This window comes from Pectinophora gossypiella, chromosome Z, assembly GCF_024362695.1.
Source record: "Pectinophora gossypiella chromosome Z, ilPecGoss1.1, whole genome shotgun sequence".
Lineage (NCBI taxonomy): Eukaryota > Metazoa > Arthropoda > Insecta > Lepidoptera > Gelechiidae > Pectinophora > Pectinophora gossypiella.
In genome coordinates, this window is record NC_065433.1 from 3,824,444 (window position 1) to 3,843,677 (window position 19,234).

Sequence of the window (19,234 nt, forward strand, 5' to 3'; positions counted from 1 at the left end):
TGGCTGCTACTTTAAGGTAGCAAAAATATTTAATAGGGCCAATGAAATTATAGGTGAGGTATTATAAATAATGACTTGGCGACTAATATTAAGACAGGAGAATTAAAAATATTTTATTGGCAAATATAGGCTTCCATATAAAAATACACTTTCGGGCTGCGATTTGCAAGCACCTAAAAAAATAAAACGGGTACTGTAATTAAGTATTAGCATTCTAATATTTTTGTTTGGGAATCAAAATTTAATGAAAACGGCGCCAAGCGCGCACGCTTAGCAGAGTGCGGGCTGCGGTGCGGGGGGTGGTGTAGGGCGTTATTAGCCAATGGCAAGCGGCGGGCGGTTATCACGGGATGATACGATTGCCTGTTATTGTTTACTTGTAATATTTTCACATAAGTGTCACTATACCGAACAACGTTTCAACAATTTTTGAAAACAATTTTTACTATTAGCCGAAGTCTCTTTTGAAGTTTTTTCATTCCCTATATGATCTATTTGACATATTTTGGTTAGTTGTGACCATCGAGGCCCGAAGGGCCGAGAGGCGGCGGTGAAGATTTGTTTCGTAACGACAGCAGTCACGGGTGCGAGCGAAGCGAGCACGGAAATTCGCGGCACCCCGACACTTTGCTCGCCCCCTGCCATATAGCCGAGTAGGTTAGGTTACTTGTGACCATCGAGGCCCGAAGGGCCGAGAGGCGGCGGTGAAGACCTTTTAAGGTCACAGATTTTGAAGGTTTATTAACAGTAGTGTAATGAATGTCGGCATAATGATATTTTGGACAAAATGTATTTCGGCCAACCGTAACTTCGGAAAACAGTTTTTCCCACAAATGAAACGTCGGAGTAACGAAAAGAACGAATTGTTATTAAGTCAAACGAAACTTAGGCAAACGTGATTTCAGCGAAGTGAAAAAAAACAAAACGAAAATAGTCGAAAAGTTTTCTGTTTAATGAAATTCGGCAGAAAAAACCATCAAACTTAAGATACAAGTATTATTAAGTATTATTATAAACCAATAATATTTTTTGCATGCCAATATTTGCTTTATTTAGACCTCATAAAATGTCGCACATAGTATGTTTTATATGACCATGTGCATATTTTTTCTCACCCCATTTAATTTTATAAACGACCTCATTGTATAATTTATAAAAGCCTATTTTCTATATTTTATCCGCCGTCAAGTTGTCGCCTAACAATAAATTTAGTTGCTACACAAAAAAATCGCTACCAATTTAAATTTAAATAAAGCTTATAACTTAATATAAAGCTGCCATTATGCTTAAAAGGCTACTTCACTGTAGCTGCCAACCTATTAGTTTTGCTACCCATTTTAATTATTTTTAAAACCCTTAATCACATTAGTTTGTCGCCGCGTTAAATACATGCCTTTTGGAAATGTACGCGGTTTCTAAAGGGTTCCAACAAGTGTGTTTCCACCTTTAGAGGAAGTTGTCACAACGTTTCATTTTACGTTAAATTATTTATGTTTACAAAGCATACAGTCCGTAAGAAGAGTACTTTCTTAAACAAAATATTTAATGGTTAACTGTGAAAGGGCTATTTATATTCTTGTATAGCATTTTTTCATATTGACCTCTAGTCACGTGCAAAGCTGGTAGAGCAACGGCAGAGCTTTGACATGACACCGCGCCACACATTAATCACAACATAAGGCCTTAGTACATTACCAGATCCATCCAGCCCCATGCTTCGGGTGTATGTACTTAAAATGTTCAGCAAAATCGTAACCCTACCCACCAGATGGGCTAATACACAGTCCGATGCTGACGAGCCCCGATGGATTGGATAGTTTAATAACGCCTATACAAACTTCCATGCTAATCTAGTCAGTCGGTTGGTCGTACCATACATGCCTAGGCGGTAGGCGGCACAGAGTACTTTTAAGGCGGTCATTAGTAAGATTCTTAAAACATGAAACGGAACGTTTCGTACGTCATAAAATAAAATAGTTTTTACGTCTATTCTTTGTCCTTGTAAATAAAAACCATTTTTTTTTGAAATTACGAGAATAGTGTGTTTGTGACTAAACCAGTTACTCTACAGAGTCAATTTGGTAAGTTCTGATATACTGGTTTAAAACCAATGTTTGTGGTAATATTGCTTTGCGTAAACTTTGTTTGGAGAACTTTTCACACAAGATGGTTTTATGTAATTGTTTGGAATTCGCATTAGACGACTATGATGTCGTCTATGATGGTTCCTGGAGTATTTTTAGTTTGAAGGTAGGTCGCGTGTCCGTCTGTGGTGATCCCTTCGGGTACCAATTCGATGTTGTGACCTTCAGGCTGGGTAAGGTCATTGTAATGTTTATATAATTGTGCAGCGGGTTTGTTTGGGCAGTCGGCGGTGGTGTGACCGTCCTTGTTTACGGCGGCTCGACAGCGCTCTTTGTGTTCAAAACATGCTTCTGTTTTAATGTATTAACACGTCTCTGTGGTCACTATTTTTAGACATTTAAAACTGAGTATTGGACTTTAGAACTCCGCTGTCACAGGCGCTCGTTTCCTTTGGGTAGGAGTAAGTATTACATTTTTAAATTTTCTACATTTTTGTGATCACGGCACTGTGATTTCTTAAGGTAAAAATTATACATGGCCACGATTTGTCCGCATACTCTCTTGTGTAGCATAAGTAGGGCACTAATATTCATACACACATTAACCAATTAGTTAGCACAGATAGTTTATTTTATTTGTGTCCAGAATAATATGATGTGCCAAAGTTTAGTCATTTATTTGACACCAAATACTTATGTCAACAATATGAGAGCAAAAAAAAATGTTGCTAAATATAAAAATATAATAATTTCCAGCTATTAATAGGAAAACTATTTAAGTATTTATTCTAGGTATTAGATTTAAATTATGTCAACCTCAGAGTAAAAATTACCCATTAATAAAAATGAATTTGTATATAAAATATTGAATAAGAAATAATTTCCTTTTAATCAATCTCATTTTTTTAAATAATTTTTTCACACCTCTCAGGGGTGCCTTGGTTCACTTGCATGGATGATTTCCATAAGTACCTTAGGATGTGGACAGTTAAACAAGAAATTACTAAAACCTAAAGGAAGTACTATACAGAGATTGAGTTGCTCAGCACCAAAACAAACTGGTGTGGAGTATTAGTGAGACACCCTACATGAAACATCTAAAAAAGACACACACACCAGACACACACGGCAACACCTCAGCGAAGGCAGCCCACTAATAAGGGGACCTGTCATATTAACTGCTTATGGTCAGTTGACCAATTTAGGCCACAACAATGAAAAAATTTTCAATTCATTATACACGGGAAAATCAACATGTTGGAATTTAAATATTTTGTGTACTTAAATGCAATATGGAACATAAAATATTTTAAAGTTGCATATTCACTATAGTAACGTTATACATCAATGCTTAGATCTATGTATGTTTGCTAAGGTTAAAGACGTTATTACACTACTAAATCAATCAAGCCCGATCTATCAAGCACACTGTTGAGCTATTACACTGCCCAGTCCCAATGCTTGAGATCGCGACCTTGACATAGTGTGACGGTAGTGTAATAATAAGTACCTAAGCTTATAAAAACATGAATGAAAAATGACATTTTTATTTTAATTTAAAAATAAAAGAACATATTTTTGTTATAAATCAAATCTTTCACATTTTTCTCTATTCATAAATAAAGTATTATATCAAAGAAAAGAACAAAATGAGCATTCAACAATGGAAATATGTGACGAGTAATTATTTTTTAATGACATCTAAATAGCAATTTATACCACAACCTCATTGATAAAAGATAAAATAACAAAATACTTTTTAAACTGTTACTATTATGATATCTGTTAATATGTGTCTACACTCAGCGGGATCCCCTGTCTGGGAGACATAATTGCTTTGTTCTACTGAATTATGCTGAAAACAGAATTTGTTCCGATAAAAAAATGGAAATACAAAGTTTTCTAACCATCCTCCAGTCAGCGGGATATTTACCGAAGTTAAGTCTGATGAACTATAATTTGGTATTAACTTTGGCTTATTATTTTCGAGGCGACTAAAAACTTAAAGGGCGACTAATTGTTTTGTTACAAATAATTACTTGGCAGCGATTAAATATTATTGCGACAATTATATTAGATGAGCTTCGAAATGCAAGGATTTATAAAAACTCAATAATGGCTGCTACTTTAAGGTAGCAAAAATATTTAACAGGGCCAATGAAATTATAGGTGAGGTATTATAAATAATGACTTGGCGACTAATATTATGACAGGAGAATTAAAAATATTTTATTGGCAAATATAGGCTTCCATATAAAAATACACTTTCGGGCTGCGATTTGCAAGCACCTAAAAAAATAAAACGGGTACTGTAATTAAGTATTAGGATTCTAATATTTTTGTTTGGGAATCAAAATTTAATGAAAACGGCGCCAAGCGCGCACGATTAGCAGAGTGCGGGCCGCTTTTTTTTTTTTTGACGTGACTTATTGTAGATTTGCCGCAGATGGCATTAACTACTTGGCCGGACAAATGGGGAGCGCTGAAGGCTCTCACCCGGTACAACGTTTAAGACAACAGGCCTGAGGGTGCCCAGTTGGGCGCGAACCTCGGCTCAGGGCGTCGTCTGAGAGGAAAAATATTTGAAAGAATTAATCGACCCTAGTGGGTCGATAGCGATAAGCGCTGAATGAGGGAAATCGTCGACCACGCCGGCGGGGTCGGTATCGGGGACCTGAAGTGTTTGGTGTCGCGAGCTGATTGGCTGCCTCTATGGCTAGAGTAATCGGGTCGTCGGGATCGTATATTACGTCCTTCGGACGCCGATACTTTTCAGTACCGTCCCTAAGCGGAATGTACTCGGAAGCCGCAACTACCAGGGGATTTGGGTGGTGCGGAGCAGAATCGAAAAAACGTTTGGAAGCTAATTTGAGCCATTGGGCAATGGTTGGCAGACCTAGGTCAATGTGCAGATTTTCATTGCGAAGGAACCACGGAGCTCCCGTGGCTTTCCGCATGAAACGAAGTGCGGGGCGCGGCGCAGGGGGTGGTGTAGGATTTTATTAGCCAATGGCAAGCGGCGGGCGGTTGTCACGGGATGAAACGATTGCTTGTTATTGTTTACTTGTAATATTTTCACATAAGTGTCATTATACCGAACAACGTTTCAACAATTTTTGAAAACATTTTTTACTATTGGCCGAAGTCTCTTTTGAAGTTTTTTCATTCCCTATATGATCTATTTGACATATTTTTACTGCACCAAAACGACAATTTACCGAATACTATGTTATGTAATTTTGAAAATATATTTTTATTTTTTTCTATGGAGCTCGCTTGTGTGATCGAGGCCCGAAAGCTGCTTCGAGACGACTGCGGTAACAGGTGCGAGCGAAGCGAGCACGGAAATTCGCGGCACCCCGACACTGCAAATATAGGTTACGAAGGCTATATGGCAGGGGGCGAGTAAAGCGAGCCCCCTGGCATATAGCCGAGTGGGTTAGGTTACTTGTGACCATCGAGGCCCGAAGGGCCGAGAGGCGGCGGTGAAGACCTTTTAAGGTCAATGATTTTGAAGGTTTATTAACAGTAGTGTAATGAATGTCGGCATAATGATATTTTGGACAAAATGTATTTCGGCCAACCGTAACTTCGGAAAATAGTTTTTCTTACAAATGAAACGTCGGAGTAACGAAAAATAACGAATTGTTATTAAGTCAAACGAAACTTAGGCAAATGTGATTTCGGCGAAGTGAAAAAAACCGAAACAAAAATAGTCGAAAAGCTGTCTGTTTAATGAAATTCGGCAGAAAAAAAATCGAACTTAAGATAGGTAACCGTAGCCATACAAGTATTATTATAAACCAGTAATGTTTTTTTGCATGCCAATATTTGCTTTATTTAGATCTCATAAAATGTCGCACATAGTATGTTTTATATGACCTTGTGCATATTTTTTTAACACCCCATTTAATTTTTTAAACGATCTCATTTTATAATTTATAAAAGCCTATTTTTTATATTTTATCCGCCGTCAAGTTGTCGCCTAACAATAAATTCAGTTGCTACACAAAAAAATCGCTGCCAATTTAAATTTAAATAAACCTCATAACTTAATATAAAGCTGCTACTTTATGCTTAAAATGCTACTTGACTGTAGCTGCCAACCTATTATTTTTGCTACCCATTTTAATTATTTTTAAAACCCTTAATCACATTAGTTTGTCGCCGCGTTAAATACATGCCATTAACTTTTAGATCTGTATTTATTCTGTTCAACAAAACAAAAAAAAACTTCTGACGTCCGTACTTCAGCTACAATCAAGCTGCAATGAAACCTCCAGTCAGCTGACTTTTTTTCTCAATGACATTCTTTTGTAACTTTTACACTAAATTAATAAAAATTGAACTATTAACGACTATAATTTCACTTAAATTACCTATTCTTACACTTACAAACAGAGCTTTTTACTTAGAGCTTTTTTTTAACATTTTTCCTCACCTTATGGTTGTCTGGAAGAAATCGCTTTAAGCGATAAGGCCGCCATTTGCCATGTACTTAATTAAGAGACTTTTTGTAATTATTTCTTTTTATTTTGGTGCAATAAAGTGTATTTGTATTGTATTGTATTCTTACATCTAGTGTTTAAATTAAAAGTATAGAATTTGAAAGGTATTACGTGGGTAGAATACAAAAGAGTCTGCATTATCTTCCTTATTTCTCTATTATAAATGCGAATATTTGTAAGGATAGATATTTGTATATATGTACGTATGTATGTAGAATTTTTAATTACTTGTTCATGTAAAAGCTACTGAATCGATTTAGATGAAACTACTCACTACACATTCTGTTAATTTCTTTATTAGATTTTTACATTGTAGTTTTGTTAACTCAAATCAATGGAGACTAGTCTACTGATGATTTGTATGTACGAGTAATAATGACCTAGTTACATACATACATAAACTCACGCCTTTTCCCACTGGGGTAAGCAGAGACTATGGAATTGCATTACCTAGTTATGTAACTAATTTTACAAAAAAGCTCAACACATTGTCTAATTGTCAACATGAAATATCCAATACCCTCAGGATGCATATGCTAGGACCATATCATAAGGTCAACTTGGAGGTGATTTTAAGAGACCTGTCCAGTACAACGGCCTACAAACATTCTATTTTTGAACTTAGAATGAACTTTTTTCTCCAGTCTCACGTCTACCACCATCACATTGATTCAAAATGCGCGATTTTACCGTTATCTCAGTTTTGTCCTCGATACGGCTGTTGTCTGTTACATAAAACATTAGCAGATGTTCCATTTCGAAATTCAAATTGGGATAAAAACAAAAAAACTGACTTTCTGCTTGTACCTACTGTGTGCCATTCCGGAAAAAATCCTACTGTGTCTTATGAGACAGAATATTTTTAAGAATTTTGTTGAAGTGAGGCTTGTACTTCTGACTACCACAAGTGGGAATACTTTGTGAGCTTACGTTATGTTATTTTCAGAATAATCAACTGATTAATTGGGATTGTGTACGATAACGATGACGGGTTTATCACCTATCACAATAGGGTTCATCAAATTCATATTGGATTCCTTTCTCAGAATTATCTCCTGATTGCTTGTAGTTATTTGAGTACAACTTGAGTACAACATACCTTCTTTATACAGTGTGTTAGTGACATCGTAACTGTATACTGAAGGGATGATTCAGAACAATTCTTAGTTGATATCAAGTGGAATTTCCTACCGAAAAAATCAAGACCATTTTAAAGAAGAAGAAAGAAAGAAAGAAAATATTTATCATTAGAGGATGCCACAGTAACAATACAAACACAGTTTAATGTTGTTTTTTTATTTATATTAATTTCCATACTTTTGCGACGGAAAAATTCACTTGATATCAACTCATAATAATGGTCTGAATCATTTCTCAAAGTTTTCGTTACGGTGTCACCCGGTATATTGAAACGATTCGAATGAATGTTATCATCATTATACTTTTATAAGTTTAAATTGACGAACCATGAGCGATACAATTTGCGACGATATATATGCTAAGTGAGGTCATGGAACACTCAACCCAACGTAGCTGTTGGGTATTCGAGTGTTCCTATATCTAAGTGGCAGGAATCAAATATTGTTCTTGCGATAGTCACATAGTATTAATAGAAGAGGCGGTCGAATACGACGGCGTTATTGAGTTAAATTGTATGGGGACCCTCTTCAATTTGTTTGTCGTACGTTTTTCAATCATCTTGTCGCGTGTTGCGATGTTATCTCAATTTGGAATGTGTCTTGCGTGATCTATGGTGCGTGGATGTGCTAGAAGAAGACCTAGTTAGTTCGGTGCGGATATAGGTTTCGTTCGTCGTGCAATCGTTAAGAATTTTGTCGGTCAATTCTCAACATTACACTCTTTTAATAACCCTGTTTTTTGGGTTAATGGTTTTTGGACTCGGGACATAATTTTGTCTACATTTTACTTCTTGTATCTTCATGTCTTTAAGAGTTTCTCTTTCCGTGCTGGTCTGGAAGCGAAATAAAACATTAACCGACTGAAGGTTTGTGCCCTTTTTAACATGATCAACAATTGGCTAGTTTCCAATTAGTGAATTCAATTAACTAATTAAGTCGGGGAAAGTGAAGATTTTTTTAGCCCATGTGCAACTTTCTCACGCAGTTTTACTTGACTCGAATGACCCGATCGAACGGTAATACCCTCAACTTGTAAAAAAATATTAAGTACTATGCATTTTCATGCCACCCGCATTTTTCCCACGCACCCTGTTACGTACCTACCTACAAAGAAAAAACAAATGAAGGCTAGAAAAAGTACTGTCAAGTACATATTAATAGGGTAGTTTCCAACTAGTCAAATCAGTTACTTTTTACTAAACGTCAAAACACGATATTACTATTGGATGAAATTTGAAAGAAAAAGCAATTTTTGACGTCATAGAAAACGTGACAATATGTCGCACTTATTACATTTTCTTTATTAAAATTCATAAATAAATTATATAGAAAATAGTAAACGTTTCTTGTCATCTTTAGATCTGTCTTTATTTAGTAATCAGAATTTCGTAATTTATGTTTGATCTAGGAAACTACCCGATTGTCATGGGCGATAGGCTGATCCCTTGTCATGATAAGGTTCATCATAATCTATCTTAGGAATTCGCATCAATAGTGGCTGCAAGTTGTCCTCTGGTTACTTGTGGATCTGCGCGAATTAAGGTGTAGATAATTGAGACACAGACTCCGGAAGACACGATACGTTTATTCAAAAGAACGTAGTGTAAAGAACATCTTAGAGCTAGTTACTTATGTTTATATACTGACCTAATGCAATAATAAATTGCTTACATCTAAAATCTTAAACTAGGTTATTGCAACAACATACAATTTCTTAATCTAGTTCTTACATGTAAAGTTGACATCAGCATTGTTATGGAATGCTGATGATGCGGAAGTGGATTCCTTAACTCGCGCCACATGGTATTTGTATGTATGTTAGTATTTCAAAATCTGAGCCTTTGGAGGTATCCCGAACAATTGGACTTTTTATTTATTTATGGGACACTTACATCTAGACACATTTAAATATTCTGGACGATATCCATTCAATAATCGGCTTCTTGACGAGTGCAGTAAATAGCATTATTTTTGTTAATTATTTATGTAATTTCGTGTTTAGTTAATGTATTTAATTGTTTCTTAATAAATTAGTCTGCACTTGAGTAATAAATATTATACATACCTTCAATAATCAGTATCAATGTGTAAGCATATTAAAAGTGTACAAAACATTAATTGCGGTAATAAACGCGCCTGTCGGACAAAATTCGACAGCTCAAAAAGTTTTTTTATTGAAGGTGAGTTTCAATGCTGGTTTGGGAGCAAATAAAAACACAGAATACGTTCAGCTCAGCTTCTCGTCTTTCCGGGCGTGTAGTTAAATCCGACAGACGGATTGTGTTATTTCTAACATAATGGACTAATGTTATGGGCGATAGGCCAAGTTGTCTTCTGATTATTTGTGGCTCTGCCCACCCCATTAGGGATCACGGGAGTGAGTTTATGTTTGTATGTACTTATATTGAAATGGTAATCATGGTCACGATACTTGGATTGTGTTCTTACACAACTAATAAGATAACGTAACTCAATGAATGAACAGTCAACGAGTTCATAACCTGACTGAATAATACATTTAGAATTTATCAATTTGCATGATCTTTAAATAAATGGTTGGCCTTCGTTACAACTGCACAATAGACTATTTTTAAACTAAAATGTATCAAGTATAACCTACGACATAAAAAAAGATAGGTACGCTGTCTTTATGTTACATAACGTTATCCCGTTTTCACGGAGCCCGCCTAACCTGAAGATTTGACAGGTCCGGTTTTTTACAGAAGCGACTGACCTTCAATCCGCGAAGGGAAAACCAGCCCAATACAGGTTAGGTCACATATCGCAACGCATTTCTCGGGTATGTGGTGGGACCTAAACTGTATAGAGCTGATATTCCTTTTCTCGGGTTGGAAGATCAGACGGGCAGTTGATTTTGTAAAAAACTGGACCTGTTGAATCTTCAGGTTAACGCTAAAACGGAGATGGTGAACCGGTCTAATCTAATCTAGCCTACAAGATCCCACTGCTCACCTTTAATTATTTACGCAATTAGATATAATGATTTAAATGTATGTGATGCATGAATATATTGTAGTAACTGTTGTGTGCCAAATAGATAAATAAATAAATAGTGTACCTACAATGGCATGCAAATAGTCCTAATAGTAATAGTAGAGAAGTGTGAAACGTTTCAATTTTCATGTTCTAATCTGTGTTTTTCTTACCTCCTTATCATTATTAATTTATATTATTCCTTCATTATTAATTTATATTATTCCTTGAGGAGCTCGGTGGCGCAGCGGTAAACGCGCTCGGTCTGCGATTGTTGAAGTTAAGCAAGTTTCGCAAAGGCCGGCCATAGGATGGGTGACCACAAAAAACAAAAGTTTTCATCTCGAGCTCCTCCGTGCTTCGGAAGGCACGTTAAGCCGTTGGTCGGCTGCATTAGCAGTCGTTAATAACCATCAATCCGCACTGGGCCCGCGTGGTGTTTTAAGGCTCGATCTCCCTATCCATCCATAGGGAAGGCCCGTGCCCCAGCAGGGGACGTTAATGGGGTGATGATGATTATTCCTTATCGAAAAATCTCGGAGGTAAACAAATTGTTTAAGGTATTTTGTTATTTATCAGTTTATCCACTCCGCTGTTACAAATATGAAGATTGATCAATGTTTTGTTGTGATCCCTTGTTTGGTAAGGAGATTACAAGGCTGGTCACCTGATTGTCCAAAAGTAAGAATGACTACGCTTCGGAAGGCCTAAGCCGTCGGTCCCGGTTACTAGTCGTTACATGAGTCACGTCAGGGGCCTTTGGCAGCTAAACAATAACCCTGACACCAGGGTTGATGAGGTTGGTCATCCTCCTCGTAACCTACATGATAGAACAATGCAAATAATCATGGAAACGAATTAAATTTAGCCCTATTCATCGGATTCGTTCTAGAAAAGTGTCCTAAATGTAAATAAGTCCTTTCTAGGGGGTCTTTGTTCTAGGTTCTAGAACCTTGCTTCTCTGGGTGGATCTTCGTATGTAGAAGTTTCAGGGTCTACTTATTTCATCTGAGCATTTCATGAATATGTCTAATCTAGCTTCTATAATCGAACTGTTGAAGGTAGGGCGTAGTTTGAGAGGTTTATATTTGAAAGAATAAATCGACCTTAGTAGGCCGAGAGCGATAAGTCCTGAAAGAGGGATAGCGTCCACCACGCCGGCGGGGTCGGAATCGGGATCTTATTGTCTGGTGTTTCTTTTTACGAGTTGATTAGCCGGTTCTATGGTTAGATTCTTTTGGATGTAAGGGTACCCTTCAAATGTCCGGGGCAATAAACGCGGTAGATGTATTTTTTTTTATTTACTGTCAACGGATCAGTAAAGAAGTACTTAACAAGGCAAATGTTTGTATGTTATTGTAATATTTGCATTTAGTTATTTGCTATGATAATGATATTACATAGACGGTACGCGTGCGCGTTGTAAAATGCGTGTCTTGTTTGTTTTTATATCGTTCTACCTTACAAGCCACTTACATTATCACGACATTGCGTGCGACAAACTACGTTAATGTTTTCAGTTTAAAATAGACTTGTGTGGCAATACTATTGTCTTTAAATATTAAATGGACGAGGCTATGTACAGCTGTCGTAATATACAGTAAAAAAACGAAATCATTGGTTAGTGTTTTATTGCTATTAAATGCGTCGTAATTTTCAATTTACACATTTCTTCAGACTATCAACTCCTTTGAGGTTGTATTTCTCTTTTGAACAAATAGATTAAGATATTAAAAGTCTTAACGAAGATCACCTATTAGTCGAGTTCCGAAGAGCTATTATTATGTACCCACTTTCTGGTCACTTCATTTTGTACGTGTAAGGTCCATATACTTTCTTACCATCATAGGATAAAGAATAATACTACGTATAGAACGGTAATCTCCGACCCGCACCAATTTGTGCCGGGCGCCGATCTCACTCGCACTGGGTCGTAATGGTTGTAAACCGCTAAGGAGTAAGGGAGATAGCGAACGAACTGTGTCGCTTAAATTTACACATTAGACGGCTGACGTAAGAATGTATTTTTTGTGTCCGGTGTCAACCATAGCAATCCGTAACATAGCGTACTCTTGTGCAACTCGAGTTTTCTCTTGCAGATAACAAGTCACGATGAGTAAGCTGTGCAGACAGGTATCGATAGAGTCCCCCGGGCCGACGTTGAAGGAATGTGTGTTCAGTTTCGACGTGCCCGTGCCGGAGGTGCCCATGTACGGCGCGAGGATCCGTGTGGTGTACGCAGGCGCCTGCTACCGCGCCAACAGGACCCGCTCCGCCTCCGTGTGCAGCACCTCTTCCATCTCCTCCATCGGCAGCCTCTCAGGCGAGATGGAGGGCTTCGGCATCCACACCTCCACCCCCGCGCACATAGGCCTCCGCGACGGCGCCCTGTTCCCAGGCTACGAGGTCGCCGGAGTAGTCGACGCTATCGGCAAGGCTGCCGAGTGCACGGACGGCATCACCGTGGGCACCAGGATAGTTCTGTACCCCTACGAGGGTGTGCCTCACGGCTACGCTGACTACATCGTGGTCCCGGATTTCAAGTGCCTAGTCCCGGTGCCTGACCAGTTGCCGTTGAGCGTGGCCGCGATGTTGCCCACCGGCGCGCTGCTGGCGATGAACACAGTGTTCACGGCTATAGACTGCCTAAGCCGAGTACTGGAGGGTCCGGACCACAAGGACCAAGCGACGGTGCTGATCGTGGGCACTGGCGGGCTTGCGCTATGGGCGTTGCGCATCGCGACGCACTACTTCAAGCTGGAAGGTCCCCTCCACGACCGCATCCACATCTCAGTCGCCACCCTCAAGGATGAAGGCTTCGTGCTCGCCAAGGAAGGCGAAGAGTGAGTTTGACTTTTTCGTGTTCTGACTTTGAAACAAGAGTTTTAATTTTATAGATTATCAATGCTGCGATGGTTTTCCGTGCGTTATGCATGTTTATGTTAAATAGTAAAGAAGGTTAAAATTGAATTTAGACCATTATATCAACCATTATACCATACGGGCCGTATCGATCCTAGATATTTTCGGTTTACAAAGACATCGTAGTAATTTTCCGGGATATAGGAATCAATAAAAAACATGAAATCCTGGTTGATTTTCTTTGGGGATGGTATATGAGTTGTAACAAGTGTTGGTTGTCCAGGGTGAAGGTGGTGCAGTGGAATGAAGATCTATACGAGAAACAGTTGATCGAGCGCACGACAGACGCGTGCGGCGGGCCCGTCGACCTGGTGATGAACTTCGGTACCACCAGCCGCTCGCTGCACCGCTCCCTGCAGTGCCTCGCACAGGTCAGGTGCTCGCTTCATCCACATTCACTTCACTGAAAAGGCAGAATTACGTAAGCGCAAAAATGCCATTCCGAGAAAAAGCCGTTTAAAGTATTTTTTTAGTTTTTCCTCCATAACAACAACAGTGGCTGCAAGTTGTCTTTGATTACTTGTGGCTCTGCCCACCCCATTAGGGATTACGGGCGTGAGTTTATGTATGTATGTATGTATGTCCTCCATAACTTTTTGCCTATTTATCCAATTTAGATGACGTCAATGTAAGATTACAGTGTTTTTTCTTTTTGTATGTCTAGCTATACATATTATAACACGGACAATACTATTTTAGGATATTTTGGCGCTTACTTATCATGGCTTTCTAGTGACGATATATAGCTTGTAATCTCTTTATCCCTCACTGTTAGCGCAAGCCGAGAGCAACGGCGACGCGATCGCTCTTTGACAACATTGCACGCGCCATCATTTTCTGTTAACAACTCTGATTCCAAGTATGGTTACACTCAAGCCAGACACTCCGTACAAAAATTTCATTTTTACCTTGACGCGTGAAAGCGAGGGAGACACAGTCCGTACGCTGTCTCCCTTACACCTTAGCGGCTTACAGCCATTGCGACCCAGTGCGAGTGACTCGCCGCCCGGTACAAATTGGTGGGAACTCTAGGTGATATTCGTAAAGAATACCTTAATCTATTTGCTTTAAAGTAAAGTACAACCTCAAAGCAGTTGATAGTCTGAAGAAATGTGTGAATTGAAAATTACGCATTACATAAACTGCTGAGCACAGGCCTCCCCTCAATCAACTGGAGGGGGTAAGGAGCATACTCCAGCACGCTGCTCCAATGCGGGTTGGTGGAGGTGTTTTTACGGCTAATAGCCGGGACCAACGGCTTAACGTGCCCTCCGAAGCACGGAATCATCTTACTTTTTTGGTCAATCAGGCGATTCAAGCCTGAAAAGTCCTTACCAAACAAAAGATGGTCTCACAAAGTGATTTCGACAATGATAGTATTACCACACAAGTCTATTTTAAACTGAAAACATTAACGTAGTTTGTCGCACGCAATGTCGTGATAATGTTAGTGGCTTGTGAAGTAGAACGATATAGAAACAAACAAGACACGCATTGTAAAGGAGCCATCGCTTCCAACAGGGAGGTGTGGTGCTGGTGACAGAAGACGTCGGCGAGAAGCTACTGCCCAAGTTCGCGAAGAAGGCGGACGATATGGGCGTCCACATTGCCATCGTGCCCAACGGCTCCATCGAGCAGCTCAAGGAGCTGGTCGGCCTCGTGGCGCGCGGCGAGGTGAGACACCTAATTACGTCATAATATAACACATCACGCCTGTGTACTGTGGCGTCATCCATACAAATTCCATAGAAAATACTTTGACATTTCGTAAGAAGTACCTCTTTCGACAAAGCTGGTTTGTCCTTAGGCTATGTAGTTTAGGGTAGTTTCTAACTAGTCGAATTAGTAACATTTTACTAAAAGTGGAAACAAAAAAATTACTAAAGAATTTATATAAATTCGAACTAGAATTTGTCGTTGGCGTATCGTGTGGGTTGTGAGGTGGATTAGCAACCTAATCAACCCTGTTGTCAGGGTTACTATTTAGCCGCCAAAGGCCCCTGACATGACTCATGTAACGACTACGTGCACACATCAGTAAGTAGTAACCGGGACCGACCGGCTTAACGTGCCTTCCGAAGCACGGATCGTCTTACTGACTAAATAACTGATTTGACTAGTTGGAAACTAGCCTATTGTCGTTGTTTGTAGATCGAGCCTCCGCCGCACTCGGTGTTCCCGGCTGAAGAGGCGCAGGAGGTGGTGCGCAAGTTGTGCAACTCGGAGATACAAGGCCGAGCCATACTAAAGTTCCACAACGTCGATTAAACGCTCCGTAAGTAAAAAAAAACATATAATACTAGCTTTTGCCCGCGACTTCGTCCGCGTGGCGTGTTATAAAAGAGAGATCTTTGTGTGTGTGGGAGTGCATATCAAATTTCAAGCATCTAACTTATGCAGTTTAGATTTTTTCATACAAAAGTTTCTTCCCGCTAACTCCCGTTTCCGTGGGAATTTTGCAATATCCTGTTGCAACTAAGCTTTAAGTTAACTAAGGTACCTACAAGCCAAATTTCAAGCGTCTAACTTAACCAGTTTAGATTTTTCATACAAAAGGATCTTCCCGCTAATTCCCGTTCCCGTGGGAATTCCGGGAATTCCTTTCTTAGTGCACCTCTACGGTACCTAAGCTACGTCCCTTCCAAATTTCAAGTGCCTACGTTTAACCGTTTAGGCTGTGCGTTGATATGTCAGTCAGTCAGTTTCTCCTTTTATATATTTAGATACCCAATTCCACGACAATGGTGCTACTTCCTGCAGACGCCATCTAATTTTATTTTAAGTTATACCTGTCATTTTCTTATCCGTTGAAAAAGAAAGGGACGGGTAATCGACAGGCATAGAATTTATGGAATACACGTCAATTTTAAGCAGAAATCTAAAACAACCGTCTAAAAGTTTTACATCGGCCAATAACCCGGCAGAATTAAGTAGACAGCACGTTAAATGGATTGCATACCAGCGATGCCTATTTTATTCGCACGGGTTATTCATTCATTTTAAAATTAACTTGTTGACAATCATTCGTCCCTTTCCATTTCGACGGACAAGAAAATGACGGGTATAACTTAAAATAAAATTAGGAGGTGTCGGGGCCACTGTCTGGTTTGATCTGTTGACAGAAAAAAGGGCCAGGCGACACGAAAGTGGCAAGGCGCCTCCAGCCACCGACTACAACTGCAAAGCGCATGGTAGACCTTGCCGCTCTTGCATTGGCTTACCATTCTCATCACCGACATTTTTTTAAATTATTTTCTTTCCCGTACTTTTGCGACGTAAAATTCCACTTATTTTTTCTGCATCTATGTTAAAAAAAGAACAGAGCATTTCAGCTGTCTGTTTTCCCGGGCATGTCGTAAAATCCGACAGAGGGATTGTGTCAATTGTTACCTTCTTTCATGATGGACCCTTGCTACCATAAGGTTAATCATATCCATCTTAGGACTTGGCTGCACACGACACACAAGTAATCAAAGACTTACATGTGACTCAGCCCACCCCATTAGGGATAACGGGCGTGATTGTAAGTACTGTAGGTATTTTTTTTTTCTGTTGCAGTGTTATGATCTGAGTGCGTGTGAAAAGATGGGGAGAGATGCGAGGCACTGTCCGCCCCGCAGCTGAAGACAGCGCGATGTATTGTATGTACGCTGCAATGGTTCGCCTAAATCAGAAATCTTATTATGTTTACGTAGATTTAAGTCTGATGTGATTCTAGTTATTTATTAACGGCTATTCGTATTCAATTTAAATAAGCGAAATTAGGTCAAGATTACAAGAATCCATTAAAACTGCAGAATTAAAGTACAATTGTACGTGACTATTAATAAAATAATGTTCTTATGTGTAACTGAAATATTATATTTGAATGTAGTCAGAAAACAAGAGGTTTGTTGGATAGAAATGTAAAATTTTACAGATATATATGTACCTAATCAAATTAGGTAACATTCGTATGTCGGAAAAACTTATAAAGTTAATTTATAATTAAAAAAATATTTCTTCCTCAATTCTATACAGGGTGTTAGTGACATCGTAACGAATACTCAGGGAGATGATTCAGACCATGATTCTGAGTTAATATCAAGTGGAATTTTACTCAATCACCCCTCAAAGTTTTCGTTACGATGTCACTAACACCCTGTATTTTAATGTGCAGTGCTTGTTCTATATATAAGACTTGGCTATTGCGAAAGAATTAAAAATAAAAAAACATTTATGTTGCATCTGTAAAGTTGAGGGTAGAGACTAAGTACTAAAGGGAAGGAACGTTTCATAATTAAGAGGTAACATCTCGCTTGCATCCCCGAAGGTAGTAGGCAGAGGTTTATAATATTATACGCCCACACGTCAACTGATGTGTAATTGACGGCGACCTTATAGACATTCTTATTTTTATTATTGTATTGAATATTTGTATATTGTTTTGTTTTAATATATGTTGTTATATTAATATTATATTGCATTGAAACATATATATAATCGTCAGTTTCCCTAAAACTCGACTTCTATGAATAATTCAAGACTAAAATTAGTCAAATCGGTTCAGCCGTTCTCGAGTTTTAGCGAAACTAACGAACAGAAATCCATTTTTATACATATACAGACATGCATTTTAGACACCGTGTAAATGCATTATCTATCTATCTGCAATCATGCAAAATGTGTAAAATGTTGTTAAATGTTGCAAAATGCTAATGCATCGATAGATATATAGATTTTACACGGAGATTATACAGATAGATACATTTACGCGGAGTCTAAAATGCTATTAAAAGTAGATAGCAGAATTAAATATTATCATAGAAACTAAAATAATTAGGACATGATTATGTTTTTACTCAATCCGTGAGTACTTCTGTACACAACAAAACAAATCGTAAGTCGTTTAGTGGAGCGGTGAATCACTCTCGTGGCACACTGCGCCCGCGTGCTCGCTTTGCTTCCTCCTGCCGTAAATAACTGATAGTCCCAAGTAAACAGTAAATACGCATTCACGTATGCCACAGATAACTAGGGACAAGGGAACCCGCGACTTTATGCCCCTTTATGACCTCTGCAAAAGATTAAATTATGGTTACCACAAAGGTTTTAAGGTGATTCGTTTTCCATACAAAAGTTGATGCACTGCTACAGGAAAGCACACTCTGCGTCGAGCGGCCGTCCCGAACGGTCGTTTGTTCAGAGGTCCCGAGCTGCGCCCCGCAGCTCCCCGCGCTGCGCCCCGCAGCACCCCGCCGCGCGCCCCGCGCCCCGTGCCGCCATTGTCTGCCGGCTACCTGCTGGCGTGACCCTGCCGCCATACATTGAGCCAACAATAGTTCTTCTCAGAACTTGCTGGCTTATCTAAGTTTCAAGGTTAAAATAACGACTGTTATTTTACAGTTGCATCGATCTTAATTTAAAACCACAGTTTCGTGGTCCTCAGTGGATACCTTGCGGTGTTAACTAAGCTGAGTGGGACGTGGCCCTGGGGCGTCCGCTTGCCTCACTTTGAGGCAGGCATATTACCCGGACGGGGCTAGAACCACCGGCCTTGGGGTCTACCCTAGTCGACTCTAGCTGTCACCCGGGGTAGAGTGACCAA

General features: G+C 39.1%; 1 protein-coding gene across 2 annotated transcripts; it reads left to right on the plus strand.

Moving 5' to 3' along the window:
* Positions 1–1,938: 1,938 nt before the first annotated feature.
* On the plus strand, positions 1,939–18,783 carry LOC126380119 (uncharacterized). 2 transcript variants are annotated; one of them, XM_050029363.1, is made up of 6 exons: positions 1,939–2,081; positions 12,825–13,568; positions 13,871–14,018; positions 15,169–15,321; positions 15,799–15,922; positions 17,206–18,783. In XM_050029363.1, exons 2-5 carry the CDS (start codon positions 12,838–12,840, stop codon positions 15,913–15,915), a joined length of 1,149 nt encoding a protein of 382 aa, XP_049885320.1. In that variant the 5' UTR covers positions 1,939–2,081; positions 12,825–12,837; the 3' UTR covers positions 15,916–15,922; positions 17,206–18,783. The 2 variants fall into 2 exon arrangements, with proteins under 2 accessions (XP_049885320.1, XP_049885321.1); XM_050029364.1 differs by lacking the exon at positions 1,939–2,081 and adding an exon at positions 2,365–2,545.
* The last annotated feature ends 451 nt before the right edge of the window (positions 18,784–19,234 follow it).